At 25.8% G+C, this 16,421-nt stretch overlaps 2 protein-coding genes across 2 annotated transcripts; both read right to left on the reverse strand.

Moving 5' to 3' along the window:
- Positions 1-7,059: 7,059 nt before the first annotated feature.
- LOC105434378 (uncharacterized) lies at positions 7,060-10,177 on the reverse strand. The gene is made up of 3 exons (XM_011631132.3): positions 9,994-10,177; positions 8,476-8,814; positions 7,060-8,049 (listed from the first exon to the last, which is right to left on the reverse strand). Exons 1-3 carry the CDS (start codon positions 10,009-10,011, stop codon positions 7,702-7,704), a joined length of 705 nt encoding a protein of 234 aa, XP_011629434.1. The 5' UTR covers positions 10,012-10,177; the 3' UTR covers positions 7,060-7,701.
- Positions 10,178-12,504: 2,327 nt separating this feature from the next.
- On the reverse strand, positions 12,505-16,177 carry LOC105421972 (uncharacterized). The gene is made up of 5 exons (XM_011631163.2): positions 15,898-16,177; positions 15,127-15,375; positions 14,526-14,690; positions 13,620-14,009; positions 12,505-13,178 (listed from the first exon to the last, which is right to left on the reverse strand). Exons 1-5 carry the CDS (start codon positions 15,910-15,912, stop codon positions 12,849-12,851), a joined length of 1,149 nt encoding a protein of 382 aa, XP_011629465.2. The 5' UTR covers positions 15,913-16,177; the 3' UTR covers positions 12,505-12,848.
- Positions 16,178-16,421: the final 244 nt, after the last annotated feature.

Consider the following 16,421-nt stretch of genomic DNA (forward strand, 5'->3'; position numbering starts at 1 on the left):
ACAAAACGTAATACTTTATTTAAAATATCTTTCACCTTTGCCGGCTTTAAAATTATTTTATTTTTATTAATTTTTTTTTTTTGAAAAATGTGTTTTATATGGAAAGATATGAATTTGTGCATGCAATTATATAATATTTGAACTAAAAACTATTTTTTTATTTTTGAACAGATATATCTTAATATCTCGAAATGGCGTTAAAATTAAGGGAAATATATTTTTATTATAGAAATGATTGAGCTTCTGTAAATTATATAAAAATTTCTTCGATTTTTATTAATTATATAATAGGGTCACTAGTAGGACTAGAACAAAATCAATTTTATGGAATTTATATAAATAATGGCATTTAAAAAGAAAACTTTTTATCCTAAAAATTTGTTTACACATGACATTTTGTTTATAAAAAATCGAATTTTATTGTGTACAAATACAGGCAATCACTGATTAACAATGATTGCAAATAGTTTATAATACGCTGATTATTCTAATCATGAAAGAAAGGAGGCGAACAGGAAGAATATGTTCAAAATCCAATGTTTTCCACTCTCGAGTCCAATCAGAGTGATCATTGAGTCCAGCCATATAATAGGAGCCTCCGCCTTGCAAAGAGCTTCAGGATGACTGAGGTTGCTAGAGAGATCGCCTTCATTAACGCTTCTAAATCTCGGGGGAACTTTTATTTTCTACCAGAGAAATTTTCAATTTGCTCTTGACCACTGAAGCTCATCCTTTTATTAGAATCTCTTTTCCTCAAAATTCTTTTCTCTTCCCTCATTCATCCCTTCCTCTTTTCGTTCTCGATCTTCTTTTTTCTCGTTCTAATCATCTTGTTCGCAATTGATTTTATATACAGTTATAAAAATATAATTCTAGTTTCCAGATACGCGCAAAAATGTTAGGCTCAAGAGAAAAAAAATAAAAAAGTTTTAATTAATTTTTTAGTTTTATTTTAGTTTTATTTTATTATTTTTATCTCGAAAAATATGATTTCGGGTAAAATACTTTTAAAATTTTAATTTAATTTTATTTATATATAACAAAAATTTTAATATTTTTTATGATTATTCTGTAATATCGGCGCTATAACTTTCCTCTTCTTCAAAGATATTGTTTTCCGCCTATTTTTCCAATTATCAAGCAATTCTGGATTCTTTGGACGAAAAATTTGTGCGATGATTATCATGTATCTTTCACGCTGTTTGTTCTTTTATTTGACAAATGTTTTTGCTGTTTGTCCAACTTGTAACAAGACGTTCTCTTTTTAAAGAACTTACAAAACCATCATTGAATATGCAGGTTACCAAAAAAATATATCACTTTTGCACCAGAACAACACATGTTTTAACGCAAAATGCCAGAGGAAATCCGTTAAAACTCTTGTTATTATTTTGTATACATTATTATTTTGTTTATAAAATTTATGATACAACTTTGAAAAAACATTTACTCATCATCAGACGTTTTTAATATTTCTCCGACTAACATAATTAATTTTTTATTTTCTTTTGAGAATCAATTCCCATGAAAAATTCTTGTTTTTGTTTATATATAATAACCTTATGATAACCTTTCTTATCATAAAATGTTTCGAAATATTCGCAATAAATTACAAAGCACACAATTATTTATCAACGATTTTTTAGCTTCTACCAAGACTATGTAGCATATAGAAAGTGAAAATAGATTTCCTTATGGATCTATAGATATTTATATATTAGACTAGACTAAAGAGATATCTACCAGTTTTAACTAAAATAATGAACTGAATAATATTTACAATCATATGCTAAGGAGCTTAGAAAATCTATGCAATGTTACGTGCGAGTCGCGACGTAACGTGAAGAAATTAAGAAATCAAAAGGAACTGTCTTAAAGCTGAACTTTATTTTCACACATGATACACTTGACGGGAATTGAGATTTCCGCTTCGAGTTTTTGACGAGAACTGAACTTCGTGTTCAAGAGGGATCTTCGTCCAAGACGAGATAGGCGGTATTTTCGTTAATGTAATAATCAATAATGCAACATGTGTTTTGACACAAAACGCATGGTGATTGGAAGGATTTTCTTCAACGTGAGAATTGGAAAATATATTGATATGTATTGAGATGATTTGTTTGGACAGGACTAGTAATAAAGTAACAACCTTGTAACGAATTCATGAAGTGAAAGTGTGTCAGGATAATTGTAGCCTATATTGGAAAATCGGGTCTTATTTATTGAGGAAAAGAAAAAAAGGAAAGATTCAAAATTATTTTAATATCAGAACACTTAAAATTTATTCGACAAAAGGAGTAAGAACAAAAAGGATTCTCGAATATCGAGTTATCGAGTACGGCACGTAACAGCATGCTTGTATTTGAAATTTATCCTCCATTATTATTGCGAGTTTCAAGAAATCCTTTTGATGTAGAAATAAAAATCAGAAAAAAAATTTGATTTTTTTTTAAGTAAAGATGAAAAGCCTCTCAATTAAAGTGATACATAATCTTATGATACATAATCTTATCTTACGTCGACAATTAATTACCTAAAGGCATTTTTGAATAACATAATGTAACAATAAAAAATTTTATCAATACTATTTTTTATTATATATTATACATGTATTAAAATTAATATGTATTAAAATAATGAAAAGATTTAATACTTTATATTTAATAGAAGATAAAATGACAGAAATAATTATTTGTTTGTATTGAAGTTTACTATCTTTGTTATTAATATATGCTAATTATATTATGTTACATAAATATAAGTGTAAATTATTCAGATTAAAGGATGGACGTGAAGCCTTGAACGAAATAATGCCATTTCTTATTACGTTATTGTAAATCGGATCATACATGTTTGCTATAAGATCTAACAGAAAGTATAATTATTGTGTTTCAAACATGTTTCTCACAAGCACGTTGTTTTTGTAAAATTATTCATACAGTGAAATTAATTATTAAGAAAATAATTATAAAATTTATGATATTATATTCTTAATAATTAATTTCATTGTATAAATGAACTGAATAATATTTACAACCGTTCATACACACACACACACACACACACACACACACACACACACACACACACACACACACACACACACCACACACACACACACACACCACACACACACACACACCACACACACACACACACACCACACACACACACACCACACACACACACACACACCACACACACACACACACACACACACACAAAATTATTCATACTATATTATACTTCTTTAAATCTTATAATTTTTATAAATAACACTTCTGCGTATTGTTTGAAATAACGAAGATGGACATAGAGTTCATAGGACATATGAGCCGCAGTCCGAGTCATGTTCAAAACGCTGTTGATGTCATTTTATTTTTATTGTTTATTAGATATAAAACAAAGATAGAATGATGTTATTAATGCTTTGAGCGTGAATTGCCATTATCGAGTGACTAGCAACCATAAACGTGTGTAATGGTGAATTATCCTTTCGTACACGGAAAAAAGAAAGTAGCTGCCGTTGCTAAAAACTATGGTAGCTATATATGTTGTAATATATGGATAGTTAATATCTTAGTTGTGATACCTATATTATTTGCTACTCTATTTACTGTATTAAAACAAAACGATTTGCTGTTGCTCCTGATACATAAATAGAGTAGCAAATAATATAGATATCACAACTAAATATTAGCTATCCATATATTATAACATAATATAGCTATGGCAGCTATTTTCTTTTTTCTGTGTACAAAAGCTCGCTCATTTGTATAAATTAAATATGTATAAATTAATAACTCTTTAATTATTGCAAAAATCGTAAAAACTTTTATATAAAATATAAAACTTTTCTGTTCAATATAACTTGCCCATGAAAGATGATATGATTATTATCGGACACCTTGTATATACATATGTATAGGGTGTCTGATAATAACCGTACACGCATTGATCTTTTATACACGCACTTACCTTTTATCAACAATAGATTTGAGAAGAAACTGTAATACAATTTTAATTGATCTGAAGAAAAGATAAATTTTTCATTTTATATAATTTTTCTTCGTTACTTTTTTTTGAATGTTTGATTGATATTATTATGTCGATAACAAGAGATTATAAATTATGTAAGCACAAAGTAGCGGATAATGAGACATTGTATAACAAATTGTGTATTTATATAACAAAATGGGAGACACGAATAAGAAGAAGGATAATAAAATCAAGGTAATATGAAAGAGAAAGCTAATAAAGGTCAACATCAAAAAAGCAAATAATGACTGCATTCAGAAAATAGCTCTTCAACTGTGTGAAAATCTTTAATATGATTGGTTTTTGCTCTTAGTTTCTCATGAATCTAAATGTATAAGCCAATCATATTGAAAAATCTTATAACAGTTGCAAAGCTGCTTTTTCTGCTGAATGCAGCCAATGAGGATAAAGATAATAATATACAGAAAATTATATATTCGTTAATATACACATAGAGCATCATAAATTTTTAGATAAAGTTCATTAATTTATTTATAAAAAAATTAAGATTTTATCTAGATTTAAGCAAAATATTTTACAAATTATTTAAAAATAGAATATTACTTAAAATAAGAGAAATTAGAATAGCATAGATAATAAGCATAGATAATAATAAACAATTTATATTGATATTTACAAAATTAAATAAACATATGATAACATTATAAAATAATTTATTTAGTTAAAATAAGCTAAATAGCTAAAGTTATATAGCTAAAAATTAACGTGATTTAATTATTAAACAGTATTTTACAATAATATAAAATACATTCAGAAAGAAACTTGCTTGATTATAAATAAAAATCTTTATTTTTAATCAAAATTTAAAATAATTTGGATTTTTATGCATCTTAACTATTCCTTTTTTTAAAATTTGAAGACTTTATGATATGAGAATTTTTTTATCGTTATCAATTTTATCAGATAGTGTTACATGTAAATATTTCTGCTGATTGATAACACAAAGTGTTTCACTACGGTATATATCATCAAATATAAAAATCAGAGTTAAAATTATTGATACACCAGCAAAAAGAGTCCACATAATCAATTCTAATATGATCTGCAAAGAAATAATAAGTTCTTGAATAATAAGTTATTTAAATTAAAGTTGTGAATAAATTATTATTATTACTAGAAAACTATAATAATAAGGATACTTGAATGGTAATGAGTCATGTAACAACACTTGCTACACATGCTACACATTGAAATTTTACAAGATCGCAGAAGTCATGAAAAATCTTATAAAAGGTTCCGAAAATTCAAAAACGTGAAAGTTATAAATGCATCTAGCTATGGATTTCCCCTCCTCCAGGTGCATTTTATTAACAGGTGTATTTAACTAAGTACCACAATTTATATATGATCCAATTAAGAAATTAGAACTCCAATTAATTCCATAGAAGTATTATACAAATAATCGTTTATTTATGAAAGCGAAGTATAGGTCATAGTGTTAGTCAGCGAATGTCAAAGTTATAATCGATATATTATACCGCGGCATAAATCAAGTGACAGTTGAAAATTTGTATTAAATAAATAAATATGTTATTAAAAAATATATTTTAGAATAATTGGAAAGACTTGTTGCGTCGAGAGATAAAGTTAGTAGTATATAATATAATATACAGTACAATATACATAATAGATATATACGGTAGATATATGTATTAAATATAAAAAATAATATATAGAATAATATATAAAATATATAAAAATATTATAAAAAATATAATATATAATAATATATAAAAAAATTAAAATAATAAAAAAATTGGATTCTAAATGTTCGATGAATACTTTATAATATTTAAGAAAGAGAAGAAATTATCAAACTTTACCTCAACAATTGTTCTGAAGATCGTTATTACGTATTGTCTTGCAGAGATCCATTCCCAAATTATGAATGGTAATAATACAAGGAACAATAATAAATCGAATGCATATATGATAATCGCAGAGATAAGCTTGTTTAATCCAAATGTAATCCATATTCTTTTATGCATGCTGATATGCAAATACAATGTATAAATTATAAATTTTTAGTTGAAACATTATATAAATAAATTTTTGATATTTAAATTTAACAATAAAATACAAATTGTACTTGTTTCTTTACATATAAAAAGGCATGAAAAAATATTTATTGTATAAATTGAAAAGAATGGTTAGCAAATTAAAGAATAACAAATTAAAGATAATTAAAGAACAAATTAAAGAAACTTTTTTACTTACATAATTAATGGTTTTTTTGTTATACATTTTTTAAAGTAAATTATCTTCTATTTTATGTTTTTATTTTTAATGCATTAACTTCTTGAATTTATACAGATAGATTTTGAAATTTTACCTATATCGTCAAAAAATGGTTAGATATTAGGATATTAATGCATTCTTTTACCGTGTTTTTAATATTTTTATTTTTAAAATAAAAATGACTATTTTTTATCTGTTATAAATTTATAAATTAAATATTATTTTGCGTATTATTAAACGAAAATACGTGCGATTTATAGTTTATTTAATACACAACTGTCAATTAACAAATCCGTCAGAAAAACGTCAAAATGGAAAAACGTCAAGATTTACAACTTCACACTAATTCTAATTTTGATTATAATTGATTCTTTTTAGCAAGCTTATATAATACATCTTTATTTTAATTAATTAAACATTTATTGATAATTTTTAAAGCTTAGCTTCCCTGTCGCAGCTATATTGAACATCATGGGTGAGAAATGATGCAATAAATTAATTGCTACATACAGCCTTATTTTTTTCTTTAAAAACGTAATAATTTCGTGATCTTAAAACTTATAAAATATATAGGAAATTGAGATATCTGTCCGATCTATTATTATATTTCTAAAAGGAAATTAAAAAATAAAATTATAGCAATTAATTTATGCCATTTCTTACTTATGATATCATAAAACCGATATAGATTCCCGAAAGAACCGAAAGTATTAAATTATCATATAAAAAATATAGCTATGTAAAAAAAAATATAATTGAAAATTGACCATATAATTGAAAATTTATTTAATAATGCTCTATACATATTGCAGTAATTACCTTTAATATATATAATATATATATATATATAATTACATTTAATATATAAAATTACAAGTAAATTTCTTTAAAATAATAAACTAATTTAATATAAATCAAAATATTATTATTTAAAATTAAAATACTAATAGATAATGTAGATAATACTTTTTGGTATTGTGCACGAGATATATAAGAATAAAGTCATGGTTTTAACCTGATGTTCAAACGTGCAAAAAATGTTACTTATAAAATAGATTATTTCAAAAATTTATGAAATCTTATTATTTTAATAATGTGTGCAACAGCATTGAATAAAGCGAATTATCTTATATCCTTCGTAATTTTACGCTTTTTCATATTACCAGCAAATTAGTACTTTGAAAGAAAATTTAAATAGAACAAATACAGCCAAAAATATTCATAAAAGTAATTTTGAAAAATTTAAAAGAGTAAAACTTTTAGGTATTTTTCTTTTAAGTATTTTCATGATTCCTCTTTATACTTTTGTTATCTAGAAAATCTAATTAAATTTTAAACTAAACTGATCAGTTTAGCTTCTGTAAAATGAAAAGAGAAAATATATTAATATTCATATTCCTGAAGTCAGTAAATCACTCGTCGATGATGGCAGGGTTGATGTGTCGCATGCCGATGATTCCTGTGTGCTACGTTCCTCGCATGTTTTCGCCTTTCTCTAGCGGCCACTTGCTGCCTATAAACAAAAAGCGGCCTGAAGACCTTAGCGTCTTGTGCCACCATGTCCTCCGCCTCGTTAACGACCTTCTCTTCAACCTTGTTTTCGGAGCCTGTGCGAACCGATCTCGTTACTCTGACATTCTCGCTTTCTGGCCCGAACTTGGAAGCAACTTGATGACCTGCTCTTGGCAATGGCAATCTTTCTATAAAGCCATTAGTTTCCATGTTATTTTTCGGTATTCCATAAGCTTCCACCTATAAGAGATACAGCTTTTATTGTTTGTACATAATATATTGTAATATATTTTATAATTTGCCTTTAAAACATAATAAATCTAATGATTTGTATCGATAATGTATTTATTACATTATAATAATAAGAATAATTAAAAGACATTTCAATTAAGAATTATTAAAATTTTAATTTTTTTATTTTTATCCTTGTTAATTTAACTCAATTAATTAAATTTAATATAATTTTTTAATATATATAATATATGTATTTATAATATTCCTTAATACATATACATAATGTGTTATCTTAATTTTTTTTTTTTTTTAATATCGTCATTCCAAAAACTAATGTAACGGTAAGATAGAAATCTCAAAAAAATTAAATTATGTATTCAAGAAGTTATTATGTTGATTAATTAAAGATAATGTTAGTGTATGATAGTGTACCAATCGACCATTTCTTGAGGTGCGATCAATGCGATCATCTTCAAGATGCAATCTTTCGATAATACCATCATCTTGTAGACGTTTTTTCGGCAAACCATAAGCGCGAATGCCGGGTTTATCCTCCTCATTGGAATCCAAATGGATTCTTCGCACTTTACCGTCTAATCCAATTTGATTGTGGATCTGCACCAGCTTGATGCGTCCCTCGTTATTGGAGGATTTACGCGATTGCGCGTAATCTGGTTGATCGGTTGATCGAACAGTGGAATTTAATATAATATTTGTACGCTGTCGAACTCGCGCGCTGTTCAAGCTCAGCGAAACAGCTAGTAAAATGAGCTGAAAAATAAATTTGCTTTTATTTATATTATTTATGTTAGATATTAATTTCAATAGCTTTTATGTTTAAATAAATAGTATATTATACACATAAAAATGCCTTTCTGTTTAGAGAAAAATGCAAATATATTAATAAAAATATATCACACATACACATACACTATAAGTTAAATATTAAATTTAAAGAAAAAATTGTATCTTTTAATTTTCCCTCAAAGTTGACATAATCTCTGCTGCGAAATAAATAAATATTATCTTTTGCGGTTTGCCACGATTTTAATCATGCCTTAATAAAAATGCGGAAGATTACACATTTCCTTAAGCCAATACATTTCAATGTCATTTACACAATTGGAATGAAACATTACTTCCGCGAGTTTATGGAAAATTGCTTGGCGAGATTTAACAATTTTCTTGTTTGTTCCATCTTTTATTATTTGCTAATAATAATAAAGATAATAAAATAGAATTTCATTAACGTTTACAACTCCTATTTTTAATAATAATTGGCAAAAGATATTTATAATATTTATGATATTTTACAATAGTACGTTTCTCCTTTAAAGCTTTAAAATTTTGTAAATAAATACGTAAAAAATTAAAATTTAATCAAACTTTAAAAATAGTAATAAATTTAAAATGTATAATTAATAAAGCAGTCAAAATCAAATACATTACGTTATTATTAAATATAATATACATTAAAATAATAAAAATATAATATACATTAAAATAATAATAAAATATACATTAAAATTAATATTATTTAATATATTTATGATTATATAGGCAAATTTTATATACTTTTAATAAAAAAATTAACAATTGATATAGTATTAACAGTACATATTTTATTATATCTTATTATTTTGTTATCTTTGTTGTTATGTTTATTACACTTTTATTTTATTTGTTAATATAATATTTACTATAATATTTACTATATTTACTATATTTACTATATCTACTAAATAATAGATAAGTAAAACAAAGAAAATAAATGTTACAATAATAGTTAAATCAATTGCAATTTTATGAAATTATAATTATCTAAAATTATGGAACATTTTGGATAATCAAAGAGATTTCAAAAATATATTGAAGATAAAATTTAGAAAATGATTAAATTCAAAAAATTAGATTAATTATTAAATAAATTATGTCATCTTTGCATCTTACCGTTAATACCAATCTCATCGTGCAATTTTCCTTTCTTCCTGTTGCAAGTATCCTGGCTGTAGCTCGCTTTCCAGTTCCTGCTCTGACTCTTAGACGGCGTTTGAGGGAAAAGATCGACAGCACATCGGTTATATACGTAAGCCGTCTGCGATCTCGAAGAACAGCAATTAAGTTACTCTCACACAGGAATCTGCAATATGTAGATATGTTGTAAAGCGAGAGCACAGCTTGTTCTCAGTAAAAATCCCGCCACTGCGAGACTACAGTGAGTCACCTTCGTAAACGAACCGCGAATTGGTGAAGACACTCAAAAATCCATGATGTTTCTTTTGCAACCCGAGATGAGCACGGGTGAAAGCCCTCGAAAAAAAAGAGAACAGTTAGGGAGAGAACAGACTTTCGTCTATTCCTATACGAAATAATAGTCCCAGAATCTAAAGTCACTTTATAAAACTTACAAAGATACAAAATTAATAAAATATCATATAAATTAAAAAAATTTAAATTAATATAATTTTAACACATATTTTATCAAAATAATTTTTTCTATTCTATCTATTTGAAACTTTTTTTAATTTTTTTTAATTTACAATCTTTGTTTTTATTATATTAAGTTTTAGCTTTTTTATTATTTTATTATTAATTATTTATTTACTTTATTATTATATTATATTATTACTATAATATTATTTTATTATTTTATTATTATTTTTGTTATTTTAGCAGATATTATTATAAAATAAAAATATTTCTTTAGTTTGTTATAAAATTTGATTTGTCATCTATGATATAATACAGGTATCGGAATTATCTTCAGTCTTCCTATAAACAAAATTCGGCATTTCCGGCTTTAGCAGTTGATAATGAATTCTGCAAGTGTTAAACACCTATTCATTGCCTGCTAAACATTTACTCGTACGACTCACAAATGCAATCCGACTCACATATATTACATATGCAAGCGGTTTTCCCAATATCAGTAACAGTGCTTCTCATTTGAAATTAGTTTTGTCACAAAGATACAAAAACTGTAAAAAAAAAGATACAAAAATTATATTTTTATTCAAATTGTTATGACTAATTGTATGAAATTTTTAATTTACTAATTAACTTATTTAAAAAAAGAGTGATGGAACATTTGATTATTTCTTATAAACATTCTCTTTTGTAAGGCAAATGCAAGCAAATCTGTTTTGTTTTTTTTTTATTATTAACATTTTATACTAAAATGACGTGTTATTTTATACATAAATCTTAATTGACGTATTATCAGGTTATTCATAAAGAACACATTTATTACGCTAATCAAGAAGTTTGGTACGTCATCAGAAGTTAGGCAACCACTGTTTTACGTTGCATGAATGAATAGATGGACGAGCGAGTGACTAACTGTTTCCCTCGAGGACATTAACAATGACACGTTTACTACGGACTTCTACCGTATTCCTAGTAAGTACGCCAATAATCATTCATCAAACGATTTGCTTAATAAGAGCGAATGGTTTTGACATCTGCAATTTTATTGTTGTCTAATGTTAAAAACTGTAATATGTATTGTGCACAAAATCTTTCGAATATATCTTCTCTCGTTATGCATTTAATATTAAACTACTGCGGAAATGTGGATGATATGCAAATATATAATAATAACTCAACTCAATAGAATAGTTGCTTACGGATACTATTGTAGGAAACGTAGATATATATAATAATAATAACTCTCTATTATTATAAAGTTATTATTATTTTAAAGTAATAAATAAATATTTGAACAGAGAATGGAGAAGGCAATATAAATATTTATTTCTATACAAAATCAGTTGCAATAATTATACACCAGTTGATAGAATATTATTTGATAAATTAAAATTTCCTTGTTCAGCAGTAGTAGAAAGTTAATCTATCTTACTTTATTCACTGTTAGTATATAATAAGATTCAAAAATTATAATTATGCACATATTCTACTTTTTATACACAGTGCTACTTTTGAAAGGGGCACACATACCGGTTTTTGTTTACTTTTTTTTATGAAAACAGCTGAAAGATATTAACCTGTATTCACAAATTTATATATTTTTCAGGGCAGAACACATTTTCTATACACAGACTCCCTTTCACGTTCCGCTTTGGGACGTACGTACACAGATACACGCTACATATGCAAGATGTGCGCCGGAGATAAACGATCTCTAAATATCTCGAGAGATACCATTCATTAAATTAATTCCAAAGCTTCCACTCTTAGCGGTAAATTCGCGACTATATTCGCGTAATATATACACACACACACTTTCTATTCTAAGAAATCCATATGTAATGTGAAAAAACATGTTTATCAGAAAAATGAAAATCATATTCTCCGAGGTTGTCAAGTTTAACTTTGACTATGACGCATAATTGAATTGCGAATCAATTAAAATCAATGTTAACAGATAATTATACACGATTGCTCATTCACTAAATATTTACAAGAAAGGATGGGTTAAGATGACAAAGATGTAAAAATAAATAATTTTTGAAATATATAATTTATTTGAATTAATTAATTCTTACTTTTGCTTAATAATGTTTAATTAATATTATATTAATACATTATTAATAATTATTAATTATTTATTAATTATAATTATATAATTATATAATGAATAATTATTTATTCGCTTAAACATTGGTCAATGCATTTAAATTTTACACATCTAGTAAAAAGTAATTCCGATATAAACATGAATAAATTTAATAACTTAATAATTGCACATTTAATTCTTAACGCTGTTAACTACATCATAAAAGATCGTTATTTATTAACGTTATCTCAATTTTTTAGTAATAAAAATATTCGCTATTGTTACAATACTAATAATAATAATCCGAATATCGAGGTCTGTATCGATAATTACGTCTCGGATAGGAATTGTAAGAATTGTATCTTCTATGAGTCGATCTTCTGTAAGATCTCTGCTGCGCCTCTTGTCGATATCTGAAGAGCGGCCTGAAAACGATATCTGCGGCGACTTCCATATCATGTGGATCTTTTGAATAATTAATATCTGCATCCGAAGTCCAAAAAAGTGGTGTTACAATATCAACACGAGGTAAAACTGATAATGAATTTTCAGGACTAATATTATTCGCGTTTCTCGTCTCTTTTATGCTTGATTCATACAGTGAAGGTGATACTTGCATCTATAATAAAGAAATATCTTTTACATATACATTTATTTTTGTGTCTTTAAAAGAACTACCGTAGTTAATTTTTAATTTAATTGATCATAATTAACAAATATAATTTATCGAAATTTTGTAACGTTATCTAATAATAATAATAATAATAATAATAATAATAATAATAATAATAATAATATAAAATAATAATAATAATAATAATAATAAAATGTTGCAAATATTTAAGACTTTTATGATTTAATTCTAGATTTAATTTTAGACATTATTTTTACTATCAATGTGTAATGTAAAATATTATATAAATTTAATTATAGTAGCTAAAAGTAATAATCACATTTTTACAGTTTTACCACTTGTCCACCGATCAATGAAATTTCATATTTCCTAAAAAATAAAGAATTTAAAGAATGTTATCTTAAATATCAAGAAAAATTGATTTACCTCTGAAGGAAACGAAGTGAGTCGCCAATTATCAAGATCCACGCTCAACGAGCTTGTATCAACATAATTTTGAATGTTTCGTTGAATTTTGTCGCGTTCATTTTCCATTTGGTTTTTCAAAGTTTCATCTTGTGATAACGCCACAATTGGTACGTCAATTTTATCATTAGAAATTTTTGCGGGATCAAGAAATGCGATGATTGGTACTGATATCGCGGGCGGTGGTTCTGAAGGCGCTATTTCCTGGCTCGGATTTGGCACGAGGTATGGAATCTCTTGTGGTATGTTATCGATAGGAAACGTTGGCTTCCGTGTAGTCTTAGATATCTCGGTTAATGTTTCGTAGAAATCATCACGCTGCGATGCATAGGATGAACTATCTTTGCTTTCCTAGAAGATCATACATTCGGTAACATTACGATCATACCATATGTCCCTTAATAATTTCTTCGTAAATTATATAAAACAGAAACCATAAATCTTCTATGTTATTAATCAAATTAATTAGATTATTGAGTAATCAAATTACGATAAAAATAAATTACTCGTTATATAAATGCATGATAAAAAATAGATGAAAGAAAGAAAAGAAAATTCATATTAATATTTAAAGAATAAATAAACTTCTATCTATCTTTTTTAGCTTTAACACATTACACACGGCTTTTTGAAAATATATTAATCATAATTAACCAAGAATTAAAACTACTAAAAATTAACAAAGGTAAAATATAAAATAAATGCAATGAATTAATTAATATTGATGGATTTATATATGAAATATAATTATAAAGAATATTTTGCACAATTTTGTACAAAAAGAAAAAAAAATTATAAATGAAGTTAAAAAGTTAATTATATACGTCAACATTTTTTAAATCAATAAGATATTTTTGCACAGTTTACCGAGTTTGCATATCCATTTTCGTCATTTTCAATAAAAGAATCGATATTTGCAAGTGTTAAACCGTCTACATCGGTTTTCGCGTTTACAGTATCTGTTATATTTTTTCGTACATCCTCTAAGTGCATCATAGGAACGACAAGGATTTGCTCACGTTGTGACACTATCTTTAAAAAGAAAATATAATTATTTTTCTTTAGATAGCGGCATTATAAATCCAAATATTTTATATGTTTTGTTTACTTTTTAAATAATTATTTATTTTATTTCTATGCTAAAAACAAATCAATAATGCGCAACAACTAATATAGAATTACGTAATTTCTTTTGATAACTAATAGCATTTCCGAACTGCTATTACATAAATGATTAATCATTTTTATTCGTCATCATTTAATAAAAGATAATGATCTTAATCATATAATAATTAACAAGTATTGTCAATAACAGCAGCACTTATATATATGTATTTTTAAATATCTTTATCCGCTTTAGTGAAGCAGATATTTTATATAGACAAAAATATTAAATTAATATCTATTAATTAGTAATTAATTAATAATTAATATTATAAAAAAAATATATAGAATGTGATACACAAACCTTATTAGGTTCAGTGGCTGGCATAACAAGTACTTTTTTTTTTACTACTAAGCCTTCTAAGGATCCATTGCCAACTGCATTTTGCACAGCATCTTGCACCACTGGATCCTGTACAATAGCAGTCAATGTATCGTTTGTAGTTTGAGGTTCCGTTGGCAACAGATTTGCAACGTCTTCATAATCAAGAGGTTTTGCATCTGATACTCCCACAAATATCAAGAAGATTATAAAAAGCATGATGCTTCCAAGCTAAAATGCAATTAATTAAAATCTTTAAATATAAGCTGTTTAATTTTCTAATCTCTATGAGTTAGATACAATTATTAATCGACAAAATTTATAATTTATTAAAATATAAGCAGATTTTATTTGTTCCAAATTTTAACTTAACGATAAGAACATAATTATACAAAAAATATTAAATATGAAATTACTGCTTATAAAATTAATGATTGAATATTAATTTGTCATTTAAAGCTGTCATTTAAATGTTTATTATTTATCATTTTACTTTTTTATTATTTTATTAAATATAAACTTGAATATATTATAAAAAACCAAATGATTAAACAATTTCAATTTATTAAATTATGTAATAATACTATTTATATTTTTTGTAACTTTATAAATCATTCTTCTGGAACAGAAGATTTCTATTGATTATTTATGACGCAAAGTGTAGTGTATGTTCTTTGTACATTTGTATATGTTATGTTAATTGCTACGTGAAAATTGAACTTTTCAAACGCCATGATCAATGTAAGAACATACCCGCGAGTCTTTCATCGCAATAACAGAATTATGCGACGTTCCTCCTGTTGCTTCGATGAGACTACTTCGCCAAGGATTTTCCAGCTCTGTCAAGGTATAACGGATCGTACTGGCTTTATACGACGTGCTGAAAGAATTATCGGTTCTTTGCTAATAAACGTGAGTATCAACCTTGCGGTAAACTTCGTCGGATGCTGCATCATGAAACTCATACAAGTAGATCATATTTGCCAATTATATGATAATTATTTCTAACGAGTTATAATTTTTTGTATATTTTTGTTTTATATAAAAGAATATTTCCTTTTTGTTTTGATTAATATACATGTATTAATAATTTTTTTATATTTTCATAATTTTAAATGGAATATTGAAGTTGATGAAGATAACAAAGATTGCAAATTAGATTTTATTTAACTTACATAGTTTTAAATTTAATTTTCTAAATTTGCGAAACAATGACAAAATAATATAGTAGATGAAAATATTGCTGTTTGACCGACTACGAAGAAATATTGTACTTA

This window comes from Pogonomyrmex barbatus, unplaced genomic scaffold, assembly GCF_055798465.1.
Source record: "Pogonomyrmex barbatus isolate J1 unplaced genomic scaffold, ASM5579846v1 scaffold2, whole genome shotgun sequence".
NCBI classification, from domain to species: domain Eukaryota; kingdom Metazoa; phylum Arthropoda; class Insecta; order Hymenoptera; family Formicidae; genus Pogonomyrmex; species Pogonomyrmex barbatus.

Excerpts from the sequence above, each read along its gene's own strand:
- LOC105421972 (XM_011631163.2), bottom strand. Across the intron at positions 14,691-15,126 it reads CAGCCACTGAACCTAATAAG|ATAGTGTCACAACGTGAGCA; the intron begins GTTTGTGTATCA and ends TTCTTTTTAAAG. Across the intron at positions 13,179-13,619 it reads TCACTTCGTTTCCTTCAGAG|ATGCAAGTATCACCTTCACT; the intron begins GTAAATCAATTT and ends TCTTTATTATAG.
- LOC105434378 (XM_011631132.3), bottom strand. Across the intron at positions 8,050-8,475 it reads CCTCAAGAAATGGTCGATTG|GTGGAAGCTTATGGAATACC; the intron begins GTACACTATCAT and ends TATCTCTTATAG.